This window comes from Ornithodoros turicata, chromosome 1, assembly GCF_037126465.1.
Source record: "Ornithodoros turicata isolate Travis chromosome 1, ASM3712646v1, whole genome shotgun sequence".
In the NCBI taxonomy this organism is placed as follows: domain Eukaryota; kingdom Metazoa; phylum Arthropoda; class Arachnida; order Ixodida; family Argasidae; genus Ornithodoros; species Ornithodoros turicata.
In genome coordinates, this window is record NC_088201.1 from 196636703 (window position 1) to 196662819 (window position 26117).

Sequence of the window (26117 nt, forward strand, 5' to 3'; positions counted from 1 at the left end):
GCGCACCCCTCAGACTCGCCGGTATGCACTCGTACAGCTCCTCACCGCGTGTACTTGCATGTAAACCACTTACCCACCACCTGAAAAATTGCGAACGAAGCCGGCCCAGGGTGAAAAATGTAAATGAATTCGGCCCAGGTGTTGTCAGTGTGCATGCCCCTACTTACATGTAAATCACTCACACACCACCTGAAAAAAATGCGAACGAAGTTGACCAAGGCGGAAAAATCGCCAGAGAGGCTGGCCGAGGGTGAAAAATACACGACGATAAGGGCACGCCCAGCCCTTCAGACCGCTCGTAAAATCCCGGACAGCCCCTCACCCCCGCAGCACCAACCGCGCGCTGGGAAAAAAATCGTGAGAGAAGCCGGCCCAGGTTGAAAAATGCCCGATGATAAACGAAGGCCCTCCGCCAACTTCACCGATCACTTCATAAGAACCTGATTAACTGTGCCATGTTGATATATTATATGTTGTGCTTGAAGTTACTTACATCTATCAGAACTTAAAAGTAAAACTTCTTTATGGTGCTCACAAATAATAATGTGAGACTTTTTATAATAAAACTTTCAATATTGATTGTAATCGTATTGATTAAAAATATATTCTTTGATTAAATGTGCTATCCCATTTGAAGTTCTGATTCATTGAAAACTTGTGTGATTACCACTAATAAAAATATTGTGTATGATGTGTGATACCCCTTCAATGCTAATGCATCATACCTGTAATAATTAGAACCTTTTGTTACGTGTATCGTATTGTGTTTCTTCTGCATCAGATTTTTGGCTAGGTTCTTCTCCTTCGCACAGAGTCATAACGTAATTCCCGACAGTAACGACCTTAATAAATGTATTTTCACATGTACTTTTATGTATGGCTATCCTTTGCATGTAAACCGCCTACTGCACACCCGTTGTAGCGAGAAAAAATTTACGATTGAAATCGGCACAGATCGAAAAATGGGAAAAGAAGTCGGCCCGGGCTGAAAAATGTAAGAGGGTAAGCGCGCACGCAGCTCTCCCCCACCGGTAAGAGCGCGGACAACCCTTCGCCCACACGCCGCGCGGGAAAAAATACGCGAGTGAAGTCGGCCCAGACGCGCCTGGCCGTTGCTACGGGCCTGGGGGGTCGTTGCTATGGGCTAACTGGACCAGACTGAATACTACTTCCGTGCATGCCAGTGTGACTGGGTACCCACTGCGAACAGAGGCCAAGACTCTAGAATAGAAGTCGGTTGGATTTGGAACTATCATTGTGTCCAGGCAGCTGATTATTCTGGCACAATAATCTGCCAGAATTTCTAGCGCTGCCTTACTGTCCGTGATCACAGTCCACGCGCCGGGCGCTGATCCCGCAATGTGCTTTAACGCGGTCAGTTTGGCGGAGAGCTTGGACTCGTTTCGTAGCGGTGGTTCTGTGCCACTTGAAGGTTTTCATATGCGATATAAAAGGCTCATGTTGATCCGCCTTGAGGCACTGAGTCATCGGTGCAGTGACAGCACCAGTCGTCAACAGCACAAGTGCAGTGAGCATGCTGCGTCGAGAGTAAGCTGAGCTAGGGTGTTCCAGGGTAAGTTGATGAGCAACACCGGAAAGAACAGTGTTTTGCTTCAGAAGACCAGGAATGTGGACACGTACAGGAGGCCTACAAAGAGTCCACATTGTTTGGGCATAGGAATGCACTCATGGTGGGCAGGCACATTTTCAGGCTGTCAGCAGCAGATGGGTCAAAGTCGCCATATTCCTATAGGCAAAATACAATGTAAAAAAACGACGACGACGAAGTTGTATCGCGGACCACACGCATCTTCCATTCGATTCATGACCATTAAAGAAGCACAACGTCTGTGACCAGTTGTCCGATTGCTTACATTTTGGTGCCGAACCCCGGGCAGAAGACTACTCAGGAAAGCATTTGGCAACTGGACCGTGCCCCATGGATCGTCTCAATCAGTTAAGAGAACCTGTCCGTGAAAGGGTTGCGAAGCTTACTTCGGAGATCATAGCATCTCTCCAGGAAATTCCTTCCTACAAGACCCTGCAGCTGAAGCTCGCACTACTAACCCGTCACGCCACAAAACTCCGTTATCTGGACGAACAGATATCAGCCATCATAGACTTGGACGACATCGAAACCGAAGCAGAGGGCTGCGACATGTATCTGGAGATGATAGTAACTGCTCAAGTGCGCGCTAGCAAGGTTCTGGAATGTTCAAGAGGTACCTCAATGACTGCAAAAAGGCCTACCTTGAACACTACACGATTTGCGCAAGACGATCCAGAACGATCCACAACAGAACCTTTTCAGGAATCGCTTCAACGCTTGAACGACAGAAGACAATATAGCGACAACCCTGAATTCGTTGTACTGGCATCAAGTGACTGCTCCGCAACTCAGATTGAGCGTCAAACCATGGAAACTTGCGGAATGAAAATCCCAGGTGCTGCAGTAGGCCAGGTTCAAAACGGGGATACGATGTGTAGTCTCAAGATCTCCGCTGATGACGTCTTGACTGGTAACGGAAGAACCTGCGAAGAATGCGAACACCTCACGTATCAGGGAAATCATGAAGTCTCCTGTACCACATCAGCGAAGCAGACGTTACATCCAACTATGACTTTGGTAGACTCTTCCGACGTCTACGACGGCGGACATCCTACGACCTCTTCCAGTGACATTGCCGCCCAGGCTGCTGCAACTAACCCCATCCTTGTGAACAAGAAAGGCAATATATGGGCGGATGTTCATGTCAGTCTACGTCCTATCACGCTTCGTGGGAGGAACTGTTCCCTACCTCACTTCGTCTTGCTACGTCTTCATCGGAACATTCATGTGAGGTCACAGGGTCACCACGCACATCTCTCACGTAAGGGTTGGATACTGGGAGCACCTTCAAATAGCCATGATTCTTCGCAAGTGCCTCAGCTAACAGCGCCAGACAAGATCGTTCAGCCTATGTGGTTCTCTACAGGACTTGTAGGACTACCATTAGAGCCCGACTGAAGACCACTCGCTTTTGTACATCGGTTTTGTTAAGTTTTTGTGTTATACGTTTCGTGTTTATGTATATCGTATCGTGGATATCGTCTAACCTTTGGCGCCGGGAGTGTAAAAAAACGACGACGACGAAGTTGTATCGCGGACCACACGCATCTTCCATTCGATTCATGACCATTAAAGAAGCACAACGTCTGTGACCAGTTGTCCGATTGCTTACATACAAGATTTAGTTTCGGTTTCACGCTTATAGGTTGGCAACCATGTTACAGGCAGAGAGAGCATACACTGCCCGAGGAGCAACGGACAGAAGATGATCACACGCAGCAACGCTCTACGCGTACTCTAAGTCTATGTCTAATCTACTCATATATGTGTGTGTAATGCAAGAGAAATAAATCCAACTCGTTTGAAGCCTACAGAAATCAGAAGTGGGATCGACTCGCCATTTTCATCATCAGAACAAGGTGGGCTTTGATTGAGTTGGATTGCGAAGTATGCTCACACGCCGTGCATCAAATAACGTGGACGCTCCGCGAACGACGGATGGGACGCCGATAGGATTCAGCACTACTGTTGACCAAAACCTGGCGAACGTAGCCGACGACAACGTACAAGTCGTTAGCAGCCACACGAATGGAGAACAGGGCGCGGACAGTGAGGCAACACCGTCAAGTGGGCTTCACGGCACGACTCACATCGGACACCACATCAGCGTTGATGCTGGCACAAGAGCACCGAGCAACGGCAACAGCGAGACGTTTTTGATATTCAGTCACTTATGCAAGCCGCAGTGCAAGCAGCGGTTAGAGAAGCTATGGACGGGGCTCGACAACTCTACGAATCACCCCGGCCACAGCAACGTACTATTGCCAGCGATGAGTCATCACCGGTCGGGTACCTCACTTCAGCGAGTGCGAACCTTATACCACGGTCCCTTGATAGCTTTCTGATCACGCAGCTCCGTCAAAAAGTTGGCCTAGGGACAACGGGAGCCGCATGGCGGCGCCGCGATCGGAACCCGGTAGAATCTCCCGCTCGGGCCAGCCATGGGAACGGCAGACGCAGTGTTGTTTTTGTGCTTTTCCAAACATCCTAAAAGAAAATTATTTGTTGCGATGGCTTTCTGCTACCTTGCAGCAGCTGTAATGTGAATAATCGTTTTCTGTTTGCGGAAAGCTGCTGCCGATCACTTCGACTGGCACGGATGTATTGTCGCGAGTCTCATATCTTCAAACCCTCAACCGGAGATTCAAGCGCCGTTTATGTGCATAGGGCACGGTGGTAAGGTGATCCGTACTTTATTTAGCGCGTAGAGGAGCTTCTGCAGTTAATCGCAGACAGTTACTGCGCCCATGACGGCGTACTAATTGACGCGATCGGCCGATCGCAATCACACCAGTCTCTTTTACGTGGTACCAGATGACTTACTCTCAGTTGTTGCCGCGAAGCTAATGAAGACATAAGTATGGTTTATAAAAGGATCTCGACTGACTCAGTCACGAAATTTAGCCGCTGTGTCCTTGTCGTTCATCTCTTGTTTTAGTCATCTCGTGTCTACCTTATTTCTTTTCCGATACTTAAAGGAACCGCCATGTGTTCGACATGCTTCCGTGAATCAATCTCGAGCAGCATTTTTATCCTGCCATGCAAAACAACTTTAATAATGCGTACTTTATTTAGTGCGTAGAGCACTTTCTACGGTTAATCGCAGACAGTTACATGACCGCTTAGTATTTGACGCGATCGGTCGGTCGCGATTACACGATTATTGCACCAGTTAACATCCCTGGGAGCCAAATCAGCTCAAAAGCCCCAGTTGCCTGAGCAATTTTCTTTAAGATTCTATCCATAAAAGCACTGAGTTCGTTGGTGGTGTCAACGGCGCACGCTTTCTTTTTACGGGGCCGTTTCCCTGGGCTCGTCTCACGGAACTGCTTCGCAGTTTCGGCGTACTCAGATAGGGCGGCAGCTGTCATATGCGCGGCACTGCATCTTCTCGAAGCTTTGGCTTTCCCCGCTTGTGTAGCACTTTATCGCCGTTGATGACGAGTTCGTCGTGCCACACGACGTCGCTGTGGTCAAAGTGCTTCTCGCAGACACGTGTGTGAGGAGAGTCAAAACTGAAGCGGCCACCTTCAATGCGAGGAATGGCACGTTTCCACTTCTCACGCTTTGTCAGGATCCGCAGGAAATGCGAACATGGATACCTTGCCACCTCTCTGATACCCAGAGCGACATGTCGTAACACAGCGTGTTTCTGGCATGCTGCTAGCACACAGTTATCACGTGATAACAGCCGAAACACGTGTACTGCAATGGGAGACGCCAGGCGTTTCCCTCCCGGGTTCCGATGGCAGCGCCACCACGCGGGCGCTCCGGTCCCTCGGCAAAGCTTCCCCATAGAGTTACGGAGAAGCTGCGTGACCAGGAAGCTATCAAGGGACCGTGCTTATACCGATATATGATCCTGCTACGAACACTCAGCCGACGGTGCAAGCGTGGATCAACAAGGTAGACGGACTCGCGGCGGCTTACGGCATGAATGATAAACAAACTTCTTGCTTTGCGCTTTCGAAGGTGGAATGAGTTGCGAGAAGCTTGTATGATGGACTCACAACAACGCAGTATACATGGGTAGAGTGGAAAAGCAAGCTTTGAGAAGCGTTTCCCTCAAGTGCAAGTTTTCAACAGCTACTGCGGGAAATGGAGGCCCGAAAAAGAAAACGGGACCAAACCATCGAGATCTACTTCTACGACAAACTCGCCAAGCCCAGAAGATGCGGACTGGACGATCCCGCTTGCATCGAGCATATTATCGCTGGCCTCGAGGACGAAAACGCAGTTCGATCGTTAAGTGTGCGTGAATTTGCAAATGCCCAGGAACTCCTTCGTTGCCTGAACGACTGGACTTCGTCAAGCACTCGCGTTCCACGGGTGGCTAAGACTCCAGTAAGAGTGCGAAACAGAGCACCGGTCAAACCGCATCACCCAAAGTGAAAGGAAAGCCAAAGTACAACGACAAAGGGGAATCCCTCCGCTTCAATTGCTCCGAATACGGACATCTTTCAGCCGCATGTCTACAGCCACAGAGGAAGCCACGCTGCGACAAATGCAAACGAACAGGGCATGAGACTAAAGACTGTCGTCAAGACGAAGCCAAGGGTTCGGCAACGCCAAAGTCAGCAGCTGTGCTCGCACAAAACGTGGTCACAGCGGAAGGGCCAGCGAACGCAAAGTATTTCATAACGGCTGTCCAGGACGGTAAAGAAGCCGAGGCATTTATTGACATGGGCAGCCAGTGCGTCACGATTCGCAAGACTAACGCGGACGAATTATCGGTTCGGTACAGCGATCTCTCAGCTCCATTTGAGGTCCACGGCTACGGCTCTGGCAAAATAATTCCCATCGGCAAAGCGCGATTGGAACTGAAAGCCGACGAAGCCACAGCAACGGTGGACGTCTACGTCGTCCCAAACAATGCCCAAGTAGTTTTATTGCTGATCGGACAACCCTTCACAGAGCAACCACACGTCACAGTCATACGCAGGGGCAACATGGTGGACGTCTACGTCGTCCCAGACAATACCCAGGTAGTTTCATTGCTGATCGGACAACCCTTCACAGAGCAACCACACGTCACAGTCATACGCAGGGGTAACATGCTGCGGATCTTCGAAGAACATGCGCACCTGGACGAAGATGGCACCCTGCAGGATATTAAAATACCCGCTCTTGCGCCACGACATGTCAGCCTTTGGGCGAATAAGAAAACGGTTATTCCTCCGAAATACGTCGGACTTGTCACACTGTACACTAAGGAGGAGAACATGGGTGACGTCTTCGTCGATGCTCAGGATCGAGCTGGTCGAGGTTACGAGCACTGTATCCTTAGTTGCGTGCTTCGCGAGGATGAACAACAAGAGTACCTTCTGCCGGTCGAATGTACCTGAGCACGAACTTTCCATTCAAGAGGACGACAGAGTGTTAAGAGCACAGTGGTGTAAGCCAGAGGATACGCCAACAGTGGTCGAGGTGCTGTCCAACAACGAGGGCCATAGTAGCGGGATCAAGGCTTCCGAAATAAACGTAGGCACATTTGTAACACCTGCCCAAGCACAAGAACTCGCTAAACTTTTAAACGAATACCGGGACTGATTGCACAGTCAATGTCTGAAATTGGTTGTACGGCGCTCACAGAAATGTGGATCGACCTCATCGAAGACAGCGTCGTCAAGTGCCGTCCGTACCGTCTCGCTCACTCGGAAAAGGAAGTGGTTCGAGGTATCGTACGAGAACTGGAGGAGGCCGGCATCGTAAAAGAGTCGAACTCTGACTTCGCAAGCCCTATTCTGCTGGTGACGAAGAAAACCGGTGAAAAACGATTGTGTGTAGATTTTCGTGCGCTCAACCGTATCACACAAAAAAGAAAGCTACCCTCTTCCATTGATTGACGACCAGCTGGACAGATTGCACGACAAAAAGTATTTCTCTACGTTAGACCTGGCGTCGGGCTATTATCAGGTGCCGATAACGGAGTCGAGTCGGTCGAAGACAGCATTTGTAACTCCGGATGGCATTACGAATTTACCAGAATGCCCTTCGGTCTCGTCAACACACCAGCTGTCTTTCAAAGGGTGATCAATGCCGTACTTGGTCCACTGAGACACACGATAGTTATGGCTTACATGGACGACCTACTGATTCCTACACGGACTATAGAGGAAGGACTGACTTGTCTCCGTCAGGTGTTGAGTGTCCTTAGGGACGCAAATTTGACACTACGACTGAAAAAGTGTTCGTTCTTCGTGTTATACCTGGGCTATGAAATCTCTGAATTAGGAATCAACCCAGACCCGAACAAGCTTCGTAGCATCGCGGAATTTCCACTCCCACGTAATCAGCACGAGCTAACACGATTCCTCCGACTGTGCAGCTACTTCCGCAGATTCATAGCACGATTCGCACTGATTGCAAAGCCACTCAGCCAACTGCTTTGCAAAGATCAGACGTGGTGTTGGTCGTCCGACCAAGAAAGCGCGTTCCTTGAACTTAAACGAAGGCTGATGGAGAAGCCAACACTGGCCTTATATTCACCTATGGCCAGGACCGAACTGCACACGGATGCTTCAAGCCACCGCCTTGCAGGTGTGCTTCTGCAGGAACAATCAGACGATCTCCTCCACCCGGTTATGTATGTCAGCCGCCGAACGACACGTGACGAGGAAAAGTATCACTTGTACGAACTGGAGGCGCTGGCTGTCGTATGGACTGTGGAAAAGCTACGACCTTACCTGCTTGGGTTGGACTTCACGGTGGTCACTGGCCGTAATTCTCTTCGAACGCCTTTCTCGAACAAACACATCATTCCCCGGATTGGTAGATGGTATCTTCGACTCCAAGAGTACCGCTTCGAGATCGAGCACAGGCCAGGCGAAAGAATGGGCCACGTAGACGCGCTAAGCAGGGCTCCCGTGGGAGAACCTGAAGAAACAGAAGTAGTGTACACTGTACAAATGCTAGCGACAGCTGTCACAACTGAGGACTGGTTGGCAGTGGCGCAACGTTCACATCCGTATACCCAGAAGTATTAGGACAGCTTGGCTAGTGCAGACTGAACAAAGGAAGCAGAGAGTGTGAAACAGGACTTTGTACTCGAAAACGGAAGAGTGTTCCGAATACTACAAGACGGATCAAAAGACACGCTGCTATGGGTTGTCCTAGCACGCTGGCAAATAGTACGCAAATACCATGACGAAGCAGGACACTTCGCCCTTGATAAAACAGTGGAACTCCTACAGCGTAGCTACTGGTTTCCTCGCATGAAAGGTTCCGTGAAGAGCCCCAGTAAACCACCGATGTCCCAAGGACGTCTACATGATGTTACCCTCAGGACGATGAAGACATCCTGAGGACATCCTGAAACGTAATTTTGACATACTTGGGACGTACTCAGAACTGCCAAAATAACATCCGCGCACGTCCCAAGGAAGTCCATAGTACGTCAATGAGGACCTTTTACGGACCTCTAGTGGACCTTTTTCCCGTGCCTTAGCCAGGCTTACTGGCGTTCTCTGAACATTACATCAACACCGCACAGCAGTGCGTATCAGTGGCACAAACAAGCAACATTAGATCAAACACTTTATTTCGTATGAAACTGAGCGTCATAGCATCGTATTACCTCACCAGGTATTATATCACAGCGTAACATGACCAGCATTTTTTTCGAATTATTATTGAGAACTTACATGTCTTTGAAAACATGATGTCCATGAACACACACAGCATCGGTCCACAAGGGGAAAAACTTAAAGGTATACGCCCGCAATGTCCGAAGTGCGACGCTGAAACATATGTTGAAGCACTGGCATAACCGACGACCATGCTGCACTGTGTTTCGTACAACTGGAGATTTGCGATGTGTCCAGCTTGCCTTTCGTGCGCAAAAATTAACGCTATCCAACTTCGGTTATATTCACTTTTCGCCACGGACTCCCTTCCCTGCCGCGTCATGTGAGCTTAACCTGCAAGAAATGTAATTTCAAAAACACTGCTACAGCAAAATGTCACTGTGAAGTACGCATCGACGTATACGCATACCTTTAGACACAGCGCCTATGGTTGCAGTCTGCAGTAGCCTAGCATTCTCCCTATCAACAGCCCTATTGCCTGCGAAGACGGGAAACGCATGGATAACCACGTAGTAGGAACGTGAATGCCTCGCACATTCACGTACCTTCAAAACGGGTAAAATCTTGAAAATGACGCGGGCGACGCCACTTGGAGATCCATAATTCACATTCATCCGCTACGACGTTTCCACACATCTGTAAAAGAGTCAACAAGGTGCGACACATTGTACTTCCCTGCAAATTCTTTATTAAAATCACTCAGCATTTTTCACATACAGTGGCACAGCCGTAAAGGCTTTTGCTGCCGTGGAGCACATGACGAAGTTGCACGGGTGAAGCGTATGCCCAATCTGTTTCGCAGTAAACACAAGTCACTGAAGAGCTCTGAAACGCACTTTAGCGTAACTTACCTGATGTCTTTCAACATTTCTGTGACCTTCCCACGTCGTGAATGTGCTGTCCCAACCGCGTTGTTCACCGCAATGAATACGTCGAAAGTATCTGAAATTCATAGATTAGACATTAGTAACGGGGCCACTGACGATGTTGCATCTTCACCTTGAAAAGTGCTGGTAGGGTCACGAGTACACTTAGCTGAAAGGTAAAGCTTAGGGTAATAGGAATCAAAAGGGTAATAATCACACTGCTAGCATAAAGTAATAGAACCCACACGCTAGGAATGATACCAAACAAAAGTTGCACGAATCGTACAAGCATAGAACTAACCTTTAATCTAAGAAATCGCTTCTGGACCTATCTTCCAGGGTGCACACATAAAAGCACCCCCAGGCAACACTAGTAGGGCATAAAAACACATTCACAGCAGTCCAGGGCACCAGAGCAACGACGGAACGCGAGACAACGGGAGCCAGAAAAAGGCGTGCGAACGCAACGAAGCTTGCAAGCGAAATGGACGCCGCCCGCAGCGCAGAAACGGCAGGAAGGCCACCTGCCCGCCAGGCCATGCCCCAGCGCCCAGGCGCTCCTCCTCGGAATGTAGCAAGGGAACGGAAAGTCGCGCGAAGACGGGACCAACGCTATCGGAAAGAGGACGTTTTCCTCTTCAAAAACACATCTCAATCACCCTCCTACGCCAGCAAGAACCCGATATCGAAAAAAATGCCCCAGGCCCATGTATCAGAGAACCGCCGTTGCCACTGTGTTCTAACTCGAGAACCGAGAGGGATAGAAAGATGCGGCAAGTTTCTACGCGTTTCCCATGTCGAGTGCGTGTGCCCATTAAAAGGAAGTCGGATCCGCCGTGGGCTTCAAGCCTGAAGACAGGGACAAAAATCGGTGAACGGTGGTCGGTGTCAGGAATTTCGAGAATGACGTCTTAACCACTGGAAATCGACGGCTGGTCTCAATTGGAAAGTTGTAGAGCAGGGAACAGAGCACGCGCACACAAAATTTCGACTAAATCGGACATCGGGTAATCGACTTACGACACCGAAAAGTGGGAAGCGTTTGAGGGTGGCTCTAGCCAGCTTCGCAGCTCGTCATGCTCTTAAGCCGATATCGGGAGAACGGAACATCGCACGCCTGCGGGACAAACGCTGTTGGAAAGAGCACATTGAGACCTTCATAACGAAGGCAAACATGACCATGTGGCAGCAACGGGAAGGCTTTTTTTTTGGGGGGGGGGCGGGAAAGCCGCTGGTCCAATGTATTGGGAGGAGTGTGAACGCGGAATCCTCTAACTCGAGAACTGCTAAATTTAGAGAGACGCGGTGAATTTTATCACGTGCTCCGAGTCGAGAACAGTGGGTTCTCCAAGTATGAACCCTGTCCGAGGCGAACTTCTTTCCAACAAGGGCACTGAAGTTCGGAAAAACGAATTTTACTAACGCGTCTCCGCCTACGAGTTCGAAACCACTACAGATCAGTTCCTGTGTGATTTGCGCGATCACACAACTAATCCAGGCCCGTTCGGACCTGAATTTTGGTCTCGATCCAACAGTCCGGGCGGGATTTACAAGACTTTAAAGGTGTCAGAAGCACCGACGGTTGCCTAGAATTTTCAAATATCTGGACAACCGCCAGGATTTCTCACAAGCCGCAAGGTGCACGCGTAGGGGGATGGAAGGAAAATTCGTCACAAGAAACAGCATCCCGATATCGCCGCTGCAGGCCAAGATATTAGACACGGGAACCCATCGCGAAACACCGCGATGTCACTCTGATGGGGTTAAACCATCACTGGATGGCTAAAAGACGCCGCGGTATCAACCGCCACCTCAAGTGGCATGTGCAGTGCTCAGTTGGAATCTCTATGCATATCTGATCTATTCTGACCGATGATGTCACTACGGTGCCGTAGGGGACCTGGGCACATTCTTCTTATTTGTCCATGCTACCAACCTTCCCGAACCGCGCTCTCTCAGATCCTTAGTCAGTTGGAATTTCACCCTTTCTATCTCTATGAAAATTGCTTGGCCCCTGGTGAAATCCAGCCCATCAACAGTCTGTGATGAGAGCTTTTTTGGTCTTTTTAGACACGTCAGGACTTCGATCCTTATGGTGAAGGGGCACATTTCATCGCATTTTATGCCAGTGGGCTCGGGTATCCACACTAGCGACGAAACTCCTCATTATTAATCTTAGAAATAAAGTTGTTGTTTTATTGATACTCTAGGCCAATTCCTTCAATTGGTTTCGCATTCTTTGAACTGGTGCAGTGTGTACAAAACATGTTGGATTACATTAAATCAAGTGGAAATCAGCGTTTAGCATTAATATCCATTAAGCCAATTCATTGAATTGCTTCTTTATTCCGTGGGTACGGTCTTCGCCACACAACATAGTGGAACATGATGTCGCGAAGGTATAGCTTCTCTTCAAAACCCTGATTCTGTCAGTGAGGAACTTGTACCTGACGGCTACATAATGAACGAATTGACTGTCTGATTTGTCTTTGAATCTCGTTGGAATTGTGGCGACAATTCAATGATGTTATGTCTTCTCGTTCCGGCAGGGAAGCACATCTGGAGATGTAGTTGTGTGTGTTCCGTTCTACATGGAGATATTGCAAGAGATATCGAGGTCTTCTCGGCCTTCCCAACTACCTTTATTAGCACTACAGTAAAAGGAAACAGAAGCTAGATACTGTGGTACATCTGCTAAGCTCGGACCATGTCGGGAGTTTCTTTGTAAATTCAGATGAATAATTTTTGTGTGTTGCCACTTCGGTAACACGGATAAAAATTAGTGTCACTGTTTTAGTTTCTTGCTGCACGCTGTTGAACGTTATCATAAGGATACAAAAATATAATGAGCATCGAAAGTATGTTTGTATTCTACTTCTAAATCAACATCCGATCGGGACGCCATTTCGAAGTCCCAGCGATATCATTAAAATACATCCTGGCTAGACAACGCTAGGACGTTTCGAATGACGTCTTATTTACATCATTGGGACATTTTTCGCGGATCAGGACGTCTGGATCTTTGCAGGACGTACATGGGACATCGGTGGTTTACTGGGGCTATATGTCAACATGCTTAGAATGCTTGTACAACAGGAAACCATCAGGGAAACGGCCAGGAGAGCTACACAGCATCGATAAGGTGGCAGAACCCTTTCATACGATACATATCGATCACCTGGGCCCCTTCGTGCGAAGCAAGCGTAGAAATGCCTACGTGATCGTCCTGGTGGACGTTTTCACTAAATTTGTGATCATTCGTGCCGTGCGTAAGACGAGCGCCGTCCTTGCTACGAGATTCCTCCAAGACATTGTGGGCATGTTTGGTGCTCCGGCTAGGATCATAACGGACCGCGGAACATCATACACGAGTGCACTTTTTGAGAAGTACTGCCATGACATCAAGAGCATTCACATCAGAAATGCCACGGCGACTCCTAGGGCAAACGGCCAAGTGGAGAGATGCAATCGCTTGATCACTCCGTCCATTTCTAGCCTTACCAAGAATTACGACGGCAAGGACTGGGATGACACCCTACCTCAAGTGCAATGGGGAATAAACGCTACATACAACAGGTGAACTCGAACGTCCCCTTTCAGCTTACTGTTCAACTATGCGCCGTGAAACCTGACGGGCGACCCTGTACGAGAGACGCTCAAGGAAGAGCTAGATAAGCAGATGTTAGAAAGACGAGCACAAGCGGCCGACAGCATCGAGAACGACCAAAGGTATCAGCAAGGCCTCTACAACAAGAAGCGCAGCACAGCGCCCGAGTACAAAGTGGGAGACCTGGTACTGATTGAAAGAGAACCTCCCGCTACTGGATAATCAAGGAAACTCTGCGACAAATACAGAGGACCGTGTGAGGTTATTGAGAAACTGCCGCATGATCGATACCGAATTCAATCCTTGCCCGGGAATGGCCACAAAGATCCAAGCTACCAGGGCACTGTCCCGGTAGACAAAATGAAAAGGTTCGACATTTCACAAGACGACTTCGCAAGTTCGACAGAGTCATCCGATGATGACGAGAGCAGGAACCAAGACGCTCTGCGAGACTCGCCCAGAAGATGAAAACTTCAGCTTTATTTGTTCGATCGGGTCGATCGAAAGAAAATGATGGCCGAATATAGGCGAAATACAAGACTTAGTTTCGGTTTCGCGCTTATAGATTGGCAACCACGTGACAGGGAGAGAGAGCATACACTTCTCCAGCAGCAACGGACAGAAGATGATCACGCGCAGCAACGCTCTACGCATACTCTAAGTTAATCTACTCATATATGTGTGTGTAATGCAAGAGAAATAAATTCAACTCGTTTGAATCCTACATTCCCATGCATTTCAGCGTATACCCCGCGTCAAACGTCGGGAGCTGCCCTCATGTAGAACTCTGTCGTCAGCATGGAGAAATCGGCCCCGCGAAGCAAGAGTAATCTGGGTACATTGTGCGCAAAACGGCCTATTTCCCGAAAATAGCCAATGTTATCCAAGCCAAGGACGGTTGAAGTGATGGCTGTGATGGCTGTAGTGAAAGCGAATGCGCTGTGTGTTTCTCTGTCTAGTCTCGGAGCTTTGCGCAATTATGAATGGCTGTAGTGCTCTGACGTCCCATCGGTTTCACCTTGCCAGTTCAAACAGTAATCCTTTTCGCAGTAGCAACGTAGCGAGGTCACGAAGACACGGTGACTTGCTACTCTCCTCACAAGTAGTTCTGTTCTACACTATCAGAGGCAGACCGTACATTTAACTTTACCCCGAAAATTGCTGCAGGAACTTTCCAGGAAGCTGGAAAAGGCCACCAGTTCGCCTTGGATGAAATGCAATCCTAAAAATACGGTCTGTTTCTTGTGTTGTAGAAAAAAAAAAGCGGCAACTAAGGTATGGCCGCATAAAGCTTTCTCTGCACTCGGTTGCAACAGTTGCAAAGAATGCCGAGTAAGTTATACTGGTCTGTTTTGAGGCTCTCTTCCTCCTGAACGTGAGACATGAGTGAGTTTCAGCCTGCGATGACACAATTACAATAAGGAGTGGCACACTGAGGAAGTCAGAATGGTTCTAATTTGTTCCCTGATTATCTTGTACGATCTAGAATTTTGCTACATGTAGGAAACTGGTCTGAAGGCGCGCTCTCCAGCAGGTGCGGAGCAATTGGAACCAGAGTAAGCAATCACCCAAACCTAGTGAAGTCCCCACCTTCTGGCCTGCAGTTGCCAGGACATAAGGGTACACTCCTTGAGACCATTGTCTGAACAGTCTTGGTTTCTTAACAGGTAAACTTTTTCATAACAGCACTTACAATTCAAGGAGTATTTGACATGTATCATAACATCGCATTGTGCTGCTTGTGCACGAGAAATTACACACTGGCCGGACAATTGCCACAAAATTTGGTTCACAAATACACAAACACGGTATTCAATAATAAAAAAAATATAGCTCACATTATCTGACGGTAGATGAAAGGATATGTACAGTGTTTGTGCTATATAGGCTCCTGATTTCCAAACGACATTTGAGCATTACAGCATTAGCCAGCAGCGGTCTGTGACAACAGTTTTGATGTTCCTGAGCTGCACAGGTCTCATTCTTCAGTGCCCCACCCTCACCCTCAACGCAGGAACCTCATCTTATTTTAGGTCATCTTTTCTATAATCTATCTTGCCCTTTCTGCGTTTGCTAGTCATCTTTTTAAAGGCAATCGTCGTCTTTAATTTACATCATCCTCCCTTCATCGTTTGTTAGGTTATCCTTTATTTCCTACTTCTTTACTTTTGATCTTAGTTTTCTTCTATTTATTTACTTCGGAATGGCAAGTCGACGTCACATTTCGCTTACCTTTCCTCTTTTTTTTTTCTTTGTTCTAATAAATGTAAACCCCTTGTATTCCATGGTATAAATACACATTTGCTCGGCATGCTTAATGTATTAGCCGAGGCTATGGTAGAAAAGCTTACGTTTAAGAAGAACAATTTGGGTTTCTCAAGAAGCTTCTTGAAGACTTTCCTATTAAACTGTTCGTAGATGTATTCCAGGTCAATCAGTTCGCCGCCGAAGGGGAACGTAATATCTTCCTTGCCGTGACCCAACACAAAGCAGGCGAAGCAATCGAATTCTCTTGATGAATCCTTGTCAATACCCTCTTTGCCTGATCAAAAACGAAGAAATGAAATTATTCTTCGGGTTCCTAAAAGGGAAACGTTAGTTTGGGGCGTTAGAAGTAAAAAACACGCCTTACACGTTTCGAGCTTTTCGCGGATATCTGCGGGTGTGGGAACGTCGTAAACGTTAACTTCAAAGCCAATCATGTCACCAAATACACTTTTTATGGTCCTGGCGTCTGCTTCAGCTTCCGATTGTTCTTGCGTGTCAGGGCTCTTCTGCAAATAAACGGCAGCCTGAGATGTTGTGAACTGTGTGTTGCTGCCACAAGTGATGTACTGGGATAAGGCAAATCTGCTATTTCTCATTCTTAGGAGACCTACCCGCAAATACGTTAGTTGTTATCGCACTATTAGCAAGCTATTGATAGTATTCGCATTGCACCTCTCTTACCTTAGACGCCGTCAACGTTTCATTCAAGCGGAACTCAAATGCAAAAATAGTCCCTCGAAAGCTAGAATTGCGCTTTCTTTCTCCTAAAGTTCACAAAAAACGCAAGTGATCAACCTATTTCCTTTTCTCTTGGTGTTTAGATAATGTAACCATTCATGCGGCGAAGAGAAATGTTTGCACTTGACTGTCCCGTTAATGCGATATTTTTGTAAATGCACGCGGTCTGACCCCGGTACTTGTAATCGTTACCTGCTAGGTAGGTACCACATGTGTTATGATCTTCGTCTTTTCAGCTAACAGCTGTTTTCATACGCACAATAAAAACGGCGTAAGGAGAGGGCGAATATGGCGCCCCTTCTATTATCTTCACTAAGATACTGCTGAAGTCAAGAAGTCAAGGAGTAAGATGCTGCGTGAAAGGGATCACGCTACACTCGTAAAAAGTTGCATTGAACGAAGCTTTGTAACACAAGTTGAAATTATGGGTGACCTAGAGCCCAAGGTGTGTTACTGTATTTCTTTTTTTGACATGTCACAGATGGGAGGAATTCATGCATATGCGGACCGATGCGGATGATGTGATAAACAAAGAAGAACTGAGTGTGTGTGGGGGGGGGGGGGGGGCATGACAGAGAACAGCCTCGCCCTTTCGTATGGTTCTCAAAGCAAATACATTGATAATTTTGAAAAATTGTATATGTTGGACATCACTGCACAAAGTGGACTCCGGGTGAAGCGCACAACGAGAAAGCTGTGTGTCACTATTATTCAAGAAGAGAAAAGTTAGGTAACAGTTGTTCTTATTTTCAGTTGATTCGGTTTTTGTAGAAAGTTGCACTGAGAAGTAAGCAAGATATGTAATCTATTTTCGAGAAGCTCGATGAACTAAAGAAACCAGATGATGGGGGACATTCAGAAAATGGGCATTGTTCTCAAGAACGAAAAGTTCGACGTGTTGGACTTACACAACGTGGACACTATGTACGGGGAGGCCGTGTACGTGGAACTCCTGATGAAAAACGATAAACGCGTTAAGGTTTACCTACCCAGTCGTTTTAAGCGACTCACAGATGAAGATTTGAAAGAAATGTGTGAATTACCAAATCTGAAACTAGAGAATAAAGAGAGATTCACGAATGGTAAAAGAGTCGCATAGCCCGACATCATCTTTACTCGCGCGAAGAAAAAGTAACACATCCCACCGAGACCACCGAAAGTCCGTGTCCCATATGTCATAATCAATAAAATAAAAATACATGTGTTTTTGATTTTAAGAGAAAAAAATGTTGTGTTGCTGTGATGGATTAGCAAGGTATAGAGATAGGCTGGTATGATAGGAAGCTATATTGACACAATGATATGATATGAAATGATATGATAATGAAAGATGGCGCCTGCTACTGGAGTGTGTGCTTTCTGCTCTGTTATTAGAAACCAACATTACCAACATTATTAGAAATCCTATTTCTAAGTCCCATATACCATACCACGTCGGCGCAAATACCCAATTTGGTTTTCTGCTCTCACACGCAGTTATCTTAGCAAAAATATATATTTTGATAAAATATTTAAGAAATTTGGAAGGGCGTTTGACTATGAACAATTTGCTGTTTTTCGCTGGCTCTTCAAGAAGTCTGCTGACTCAGACCGTAATGCGTATTGGGAAGGGATTCGAGATGACGTAAAAAATAATCCTCGTAATTTTTGGACCTGGCATAGCCAATGTAAGCGTGAGAATGTCTCTGTTTGACGGTAATGTGATGCAATGCAATCCGCCTGTCGTCGCAAATATCTTTGCGTCACACTTTTCATCTCTCTTTGATGACTCGGACAGCACAGATTCTGCCTTTTCTTTTACGCAAATCCACGGTGATCATCTGTCCTCTGTTCGCCTTCTGATCCCGATATCGCTGGTTCGAACCCGGCCGAGGACGCCAGCAACTTGGAGAGAGGGTACAAGTTGCTTAGACACGCCGTCTTCCGCGAGGGACGTTAAATACTGGGTGCCGTGTGATGAGCTTTCATCGCACGTTAAAGAACCCTCAGGTGGGCAAAAGCAATCCACAGAGCGACCGCTGTGGCGTCGCTCATGATCTCAGTTGTCTCGAGACGTAAACCCCCAAATATTATTATTATCATCTGTCCTCGTTTGTTATTAGTGAGAATGATGTTCGCAATTCAATTTGTAAACTAAGGCCCACAATGACACCGGGACCAGACGGTATCCCCGCTATTTTCCTTAAAGTTTATCGTGACATCCTTTCGCCTGTGCTCGTATTCATATTTAATCTTTCTCTTAAACGAAATACCTTTCCGCAACCGTGGAAGTCTTCCCTCGTCATTCCTGTCCATAAATCGGACAGCCATAACATTGTTACTAATTGTAGACCAATAAGTATTTTATGCGCCTGCTCCAAAGTCTTTGAACACATAATTTATATTAATCTGTCCTCGTTCTTTAAGCGCAAAATTGCAGACAGTCAGCATGGCTTTATGCCTTGGACATGAACAGTCACAAATCTTGCATCATTCATGTCAGTCTGTTCCCCAGCGGTTCTTTCTCGTGGTCAAATGGATGTAATCTATCTTGACGTCTCGAAAGCATTTGACTTAATCAACCATGATCTGCTCCTTCGTAAGCTTGGTTTATATGGTGCTTCTGACTCTCTTGTATGTTTCTTTGCCTCGTACTTATGGCATCGCTTATACTCTGTGTGTGTGTCCGGATCCTACTCTGATACCTATGTTTCTGCGTCTGGTGTACCCCAAGGGTCAAACCCGGGACCTGTACTGTTTAATATTTTATTAATGATCTTGTGTCTTGTGTTAAACATTCCGCCATGCTGCAGTATGCGGGTGACCTCAAAATATTGAAAAGCATAACCTCGCCCTCTGATTGCTTATTGCTTCAGGAGGATGTTTACAGTGTTATTTCTTGGTGTACTTCTAATTTCCTCAAAATCAACACGTCAAAAACTAAAGTTATCTCATTCACGCGCAAGTCTCAAGTAACCCGATTTCAGTACTTTCCTGACGGCGAAATAGCCCGAGTCGACGGCATTCGTGATCTCGGTGTCGTCTTTGATGCGAAACTTCAATTTCATGAGCATGTGAGAGCAATTCGTTCTGCTGCTCTGCGTATGCTTGGTTTGTTCACCTACAGCTGCAAAATATTTTCTTCTCACACGGTATTTCTTACTCTCTACAAAGCTTGCGTCCTTCCCCGACTTGAATATGCGTCAGTGGCATGGAACGCTTTACGTGCCACCGATATCAAACGTCTTGAAGCTGTGCAAAAGAGGGCACTTCATATTATTCATTCGCGTTTCTTGCGGAATGTCCCCGCATTTTTATCGCATGACTATGGGCCGGTTTCACCAACGCTGGTTAAGAGTTAAACCGAGATCAAGGGTCCTTAAACTAGAGGTTAACCACCAACCCTGTTTCACGGACGCCGGTTAGCCAAATCTCCCGTTAAAGTTGACGGATTTCTTGATCGCTCGTCAACGGCCGGTTAACCCGTGAGTTAAATATGGCGGCGTTGGTGTTGTGGTATTGCAGCGGAAGATTTCGTGGCGGATTTGTGCTTCAGAAGAGAAATTGGTCTCGTAATGAGCATCGTTTCGCAGGGATGTGTCGCAGGTGTTGTGAATAAAGTACGTGGATTATCAGCAGCATCGCGGACTCTTGTACCCCATATGTTAGTGTACCTGTCCTTTCATTTCAAGCATTACTTGCTATACTTGCACATAAATAGCTTCATTTCAGTCAAACAGTATGTTGACAGCTTTCTTGGGTGTTAGGTGAATGTAAAACTGCTGCATCTCGTTACGAAGACATACGTGTATGCGTGCGTGTGTTACCGTCTGCGATTATAAACAAAACATAGTTTGCGCTGACACTAAAGAAAACTTATTGAAAACGTATTTTCACATAAGCAACGCGCGTAAAGAAAAGTAGGTTTACATGGTAGGGTATTCATTAAAATATTTTAATTATTATGATAGTCTTCAGAATAAATATGTGTCGTCTGCTACAGACAGAAGGTAATCACTTCTGATGCAAAGCCATGGAGTACTTTGACGAGGATCTGGAAGATCTACACCTGAGTTTTCAAGTTCAGCCGTCACGATATTATCCTAGGGACACCACGGACCCTTTTGTAGCCCTAAATGACAAGCAGTTTCATGACAGATTTCGGCTAATGAAACATACAGTGTATGATCTCCTCCTGGTAATTGAGAAGCACCTCGAGTTTACATCAGACAGGAACTCCTCAGTACCACCAATACGCCAGCTCCTAATCTGCCTCCGTTTCTATGCTAGTGCAACTTTTCAAATAGTTATAGGCGACACGTCTGACATAAGCAAGTCTACCGTCTGCCGTATAATCAAGCGAGTATCACATGTTCTTGCCTCACTGTCACCTCTCTACATAAAATTCCCATCAACGCAAGATGAAAAGCAAAGGACAATGCTCGGATTCTATGACATTGCAGGCTTTCCAGGAGTCATTGGAGCAATTGACTGTACACACGTAGCAATACAGTCACCAGGTGGTAACACAGCAGAGCTGTTCAGAAACAGGAAGGGCTACTTTTCAATTAATGTGCAGTGTGTATGTGACGCTGACTTGCGGATCACCGACATTGTTGCTAGGTGGCCTGGTGCTACCCATGATGCCACAATTTTTGACAGCTCGAGAATTCGAGCCCACCTCGAGACAAATTTAGGGGGTCATTTGCTCGGAGATGCAGGATATCCTTGCAGGCCCTATCTGCTTACACCCTTAGCAGCACCTAACTCTGCTGCAGAAAAGAGATATCAGAATAAGCATGTTGCAACAAGAAACACTGTAGAAAGACTCTTTGGTGTGTGGAAGAGGAGGTTTCCTGTGTTGAAGATGGGGCTACGTTTGAAGATTGACACTGCTCTGGCAGTGATTGTTGCAACAGCGGTGTTGCATAACATTGCTCAACGAAAAGACAATTGCATACCTGACATTTGTGAGTCAGTTGTCGAGCATGAATCAGTTGATGTTGTGTGGAACGGTCCTTTAGAGCCAGGAGCCACAAGCGCTAGAGCCCAAATAATTGCAAACTTTGCAAGGAGCCGTGAGGATCTGCAGCAGTTGCTACCAGAATCATGATAAGCAGGACACATGAAGGACGCATAAGATGCAGGCTAGCTGGTTGTATATGATGGAAGAGGCATACACACAGGACAACATATTTTCAAACAAAACAATTGTTTATTTCAAACAAGGTGACTGTAGGCAAAGGAACCTCAGAAGAGTAAAGTGGGTTCACACAGGGGGCACACTTACACAACTTCCTTTGCTCCTAATCTCTATAAACTCCTACAAGGGGCTTTCTGTCTTAGGTCTTCCCTAAAATTTTGGCATTCCTGAAGATGCTTTGTGAGTTCAGAACTGGTAACACTGGAATCGACATTTTGGTTATACAGTCAACCCCTCGATTTATGAACCTTCGATTTGTGAATTCCCTTGTTTTATGAACAGGAGCACGAGGAACCAAACTTTTTACATGCATTTTTCCCTCGTTTTATGAACCTCGATATCCGAATAACGAATGGAATTTCTGGGAACAAACTAGGAGTTGCCTAGCGTTTTTGCCCTCAATTTATAAACGGATCGTTCCGGTGTCAACAGAAACCTTCAAAGGGATTATTCCGTTGTCTTATGAATGACACCGGAACGGACAAATCTTTTTCCAGATATTGCACCCTTGGTTTTAACCCCTCGAAATCCGAACAATAAATGGGTTTCCCTGGGACGCATCAGGGACGTACTGACTTAACGGAATTTTCGATTCATGACTCCCTCGATTTATGAACGATTTTTCCGGGAACCGAGGGTGTTCATAAATCGAGGGTTGACTGTAATCTGATAATTTTTGGAGCGGGCAAAAAGTCTCTTGTGGAAGCTCACAGACATAAGCCGCAGAGGGAATTGTGTCAGTGAGCCCTTCATGTTCTCTCACTCACTCTTCTGAAGTTTCTTGTCCTAAAGTATTCAACGTGATTTTGCAGCAATAAATGCATTGTCGTAGAGGATATAGCCATTGTGTGTTCCCACACTCATGTATTTAATTTTCTTCGTTTTATTTCCAAGTCCAGCTGAGCTGACTCAAGGAGTAAAGCCTTGTACTCGGTGTCCATCTGTGCGTGAATCAATTTTTCCTTAGCTATGGATTCCTCGAGCTTTGCTACGTCCAACCTCTTCTGGTTTAGCGTGATTTTCGATTTTGCCAGTTTTTTGTACCACAATGCAGATCTCTGTGCTGGCTGCATCACAGAGCGTCGAGGTGGCGCAGGCCTCCTACGTGACGAGGTGTCGTGCACTTGCCTGCTTGTCCCTGGGACACCTGGTAGACATGGTGCTCCTGCTGTAGCGGCTAGACTTTCAGAATGAGAGATTTCTGTGGTGGCCTGGCCTGTTGAGGTTGAGATGTCTTGTTCATGTCTGTCCTCATTCCACAGACCTTCACTGCTGAGACATGCCTCAGAATCAATCTGACGATCCTGTAATATCAAAAGAAGAATGCAGGCTTTGCATCAAGATCTATGATCTAGATGTGGGCTAGCTGGCGGACAAACTAAATGATAGGCAAGCCTAGCTTGGCTTGCCTATGAATGCATTGCATCAAGGATGCCATTTTGATTTTCATATGAGGTCCAATGCCAGGAAGAACAGCAAGAAGAGCAAATGTTTCTTCTTTGCCTTGTATAAGTCTCTTGTACAGGCCCTGACAAAAGGTTACGGAACACTGGAGTGGTGTATCTGAGCGACACGGTTGCTACAAACAGGAGCAAACAGACTCACAAACAGGTGACCGGGTGCTCGACGCACCACTCAGTAAGTGCGTCCACTCCCATTTGCCGCTAGGGTGTTGCTGAGATCAAGAAATACGCCGCTCTAGTGTTCCGTAAACTTTTGTTGGGATCTGTACATCTCATAATATTTAAACCCCTGAGACTAGGGAAGTATGAAAACAAATGACAAGGACAAAGTGTCCAAGTTGAGACTGTCGATGTGTGTGTTTTGTGCCTTCCTAGTGTGTGGATTTTCATATTACGAGTTCTAATCACCAGCTCACTTGCTTTTTAGCCATTCTCTCTCGAACACGCCAGCAAAATGTTTTCAGCTCTACAGAACATAACATCACTGAACGGAGTAAAATAAGCAAAAGACTTACCACAGGAATCTCACTTGTACTTGTCCCATTGATAATGACATCTAAAAATAAAGAAGGTCAATTTCATTCACCTGAGAATTACGCATATCCAGGATAACAAAATAACTGAGCAGATGTAAATACCAAATATTCTTGAAGCATCCGAGTCATAGGAGTTCTGCAGTGGCTGTAGATTTCCAGGTACCAGAGAGGCAATCTGAATTGTTGCACTGGAGAGCGGTGATGGTGGTGGGCCCCCCCCCCCCCCAGTGCGAAACACTGCATTCCGGTGCTTTGCTAGCTCCTTACGGGATTTTTTCTTTTGATTTTCGTAGCAGTGCTTCAACTGCTCAGTGACCCTCAAGTGCACAGTTGATAGTGCATTAAACTCCGAAGTTAGCTTCTTCCACGTAGCGTTTTTTTGCTCAACTGTCTTCCCATCAGTTTTCTTGTTTTCAATTACAGTTCTGTATTTACTGACGAGGTCTAGCAGAGTAGATATCTCACTTTCGGTAAAATTCGGGCTTCGTTTCGCCATCGTGGGAAAATAAATAGCAATACCTATAAGGCAGAGCTTCGAAAATGCTGTCGTCTGCGAAATAACAGACCATAGTAACAGGGAAGATGATTGCAGATTAGAATAATTGCTAAAAAGGAGTGAAAAACGCTGTTCTGCCTCTTTTATTGCAAATAAATTTACAGGCTCTTGTACATGCAAGCGTTCTTAATTATGTCTGCTTCTCAGTGCTGCTTGTAGTACAGTAATGCTATCTCCACGGAGCCAGGCATTGTGGGAGGGGATGTAGACAAGCTTACGAATTGCTTACCGCAGTACAGACACGTAAAACAGCAAAGGTACACAAATTATTTTCGTGGCACACCGGTCGGTAGCATGGAACGACGCAAACCGAACACAGTACGTCACACAATCTCCAAAATCCGTGCACAGTTGTTTGCAGTCATGACTTCAGCGTACAGCGTAGCTGTATGTTGAACGTAAGCAGCTTGGCAGCACAGTGTGGCAACATCTCCTGACTCGAAAACTTACAATCGTCGCACACGCAGTAACCAGGATATCCGCACTGTAGCACTCGCAAGGAAGTTGTGTACGCACACCAAAAATATTCTAATTGTTGTACTTCGGGTACTGCGTAGATGCAAGAAGCCGAGAGAACGGAGAACAAAACAGCTCCCATGCTGCCACCTGGCGACCGTACCGGAAACCAACAATCTAACCAATGAAACTCGGTCTACATGCCAGAGAACCCGATTAGTAAACTGGTCATCCTAAACTCGCAGTTTGAGTTCGTGAAACGCAGTTAAGTTAAACTGCAGTCAGCGTCATCGCGCGCCGTTAGGTGATCTCAGTTTAAGGCTAACTTTAACTCGCGTTGGTGAAACCGGCCCTATGACACGCTTTCAAATTACCTGCAATTGCTTCCTCTTGTTAACCGCCGCCACATTCATGACATGATGTTTCTTTATAAATGTGCGCACTCAATATTTGATTCCCCTTTTCTGTTAGGCCGCCTAAATTTTTGTCTCCCGCGTGCTGCTCTGCGGAACCCCCCAACGTTCTATATCAACCACTGCTGTCCTAATGACCCCCTTACACGATGCCAAATCTTGTTTAACTCGCTCCCTTCATCTCTTGATATTTTTTCAGCGTCATGTACATCATTTAGGTGTCATATCTCTTCTCATTTTTTGGAGATTTCTTTTCTTTGACTTTTTCAGATAATTTCCCCTTTGTTGCAGTGTGATTGCATATGTTTGTCACATTACAATGTGCGTGTGCTCTTTCCTCGTTTTCAATTTAAGTCATGTATTTTTTGTTTCTTTTCTTCATGTACAGTCTCTTTCGTTTTTTTGTTTTTGTGTGTGTGACCACGTAGATCGTGTCTTGTTGTTAGTGCATATTGTATTACTGTATTTGTATGTATATTGTGTCTATTCGTAGTGCATTGTATTGTATTTGTGTGCGCCAACATTAGGGTCGTCACGACCGTTCTTGCGCACCAATAAAACATTATTATTATTATTATTATTGTACAGAAGGATTATAACACGTATTCATCGACTAAGCAAGTATAGTTTGTGGGGAGTTATAGATAATAAAGGACACCACGCTTTTTTTAAGCAACAAACAAAATTTCTAGCATTTTTTTTATTTTAGGTCATTAGCGGCGAGATTATGAAAAACAGGGATACAATGCTCTTCATTGATTTCCCTTTCGCCAACAATGTCGCCACGATACAACAGTACACACCACACATTAGAGAATACAGGCTTTGAATAGAGAC

At 46.3% G+C, this 26117-nt stretch overlaps 1 protein-coding gene across 1 annotated transcript; it reads left to right on the forward strand.

The window, feature by feature from the left end:
* Positions 1 to 20686: 20686 nt before the first annotated feature.
* Positions 20687 to 21766, forward strand: LOC135393036 (putative nuclease HARBI1). Its single transcript, XM_064623626.1, has one exon. It carries the CDS (start codon positions 20687 to 20689, stop codon positions 21764 to 21766), a length of 1080 nt encoding a protein of 359 aa, XP_064479696.1.
* Positions 21767 to 26117: the final 4351 nt, after the last annotated feature.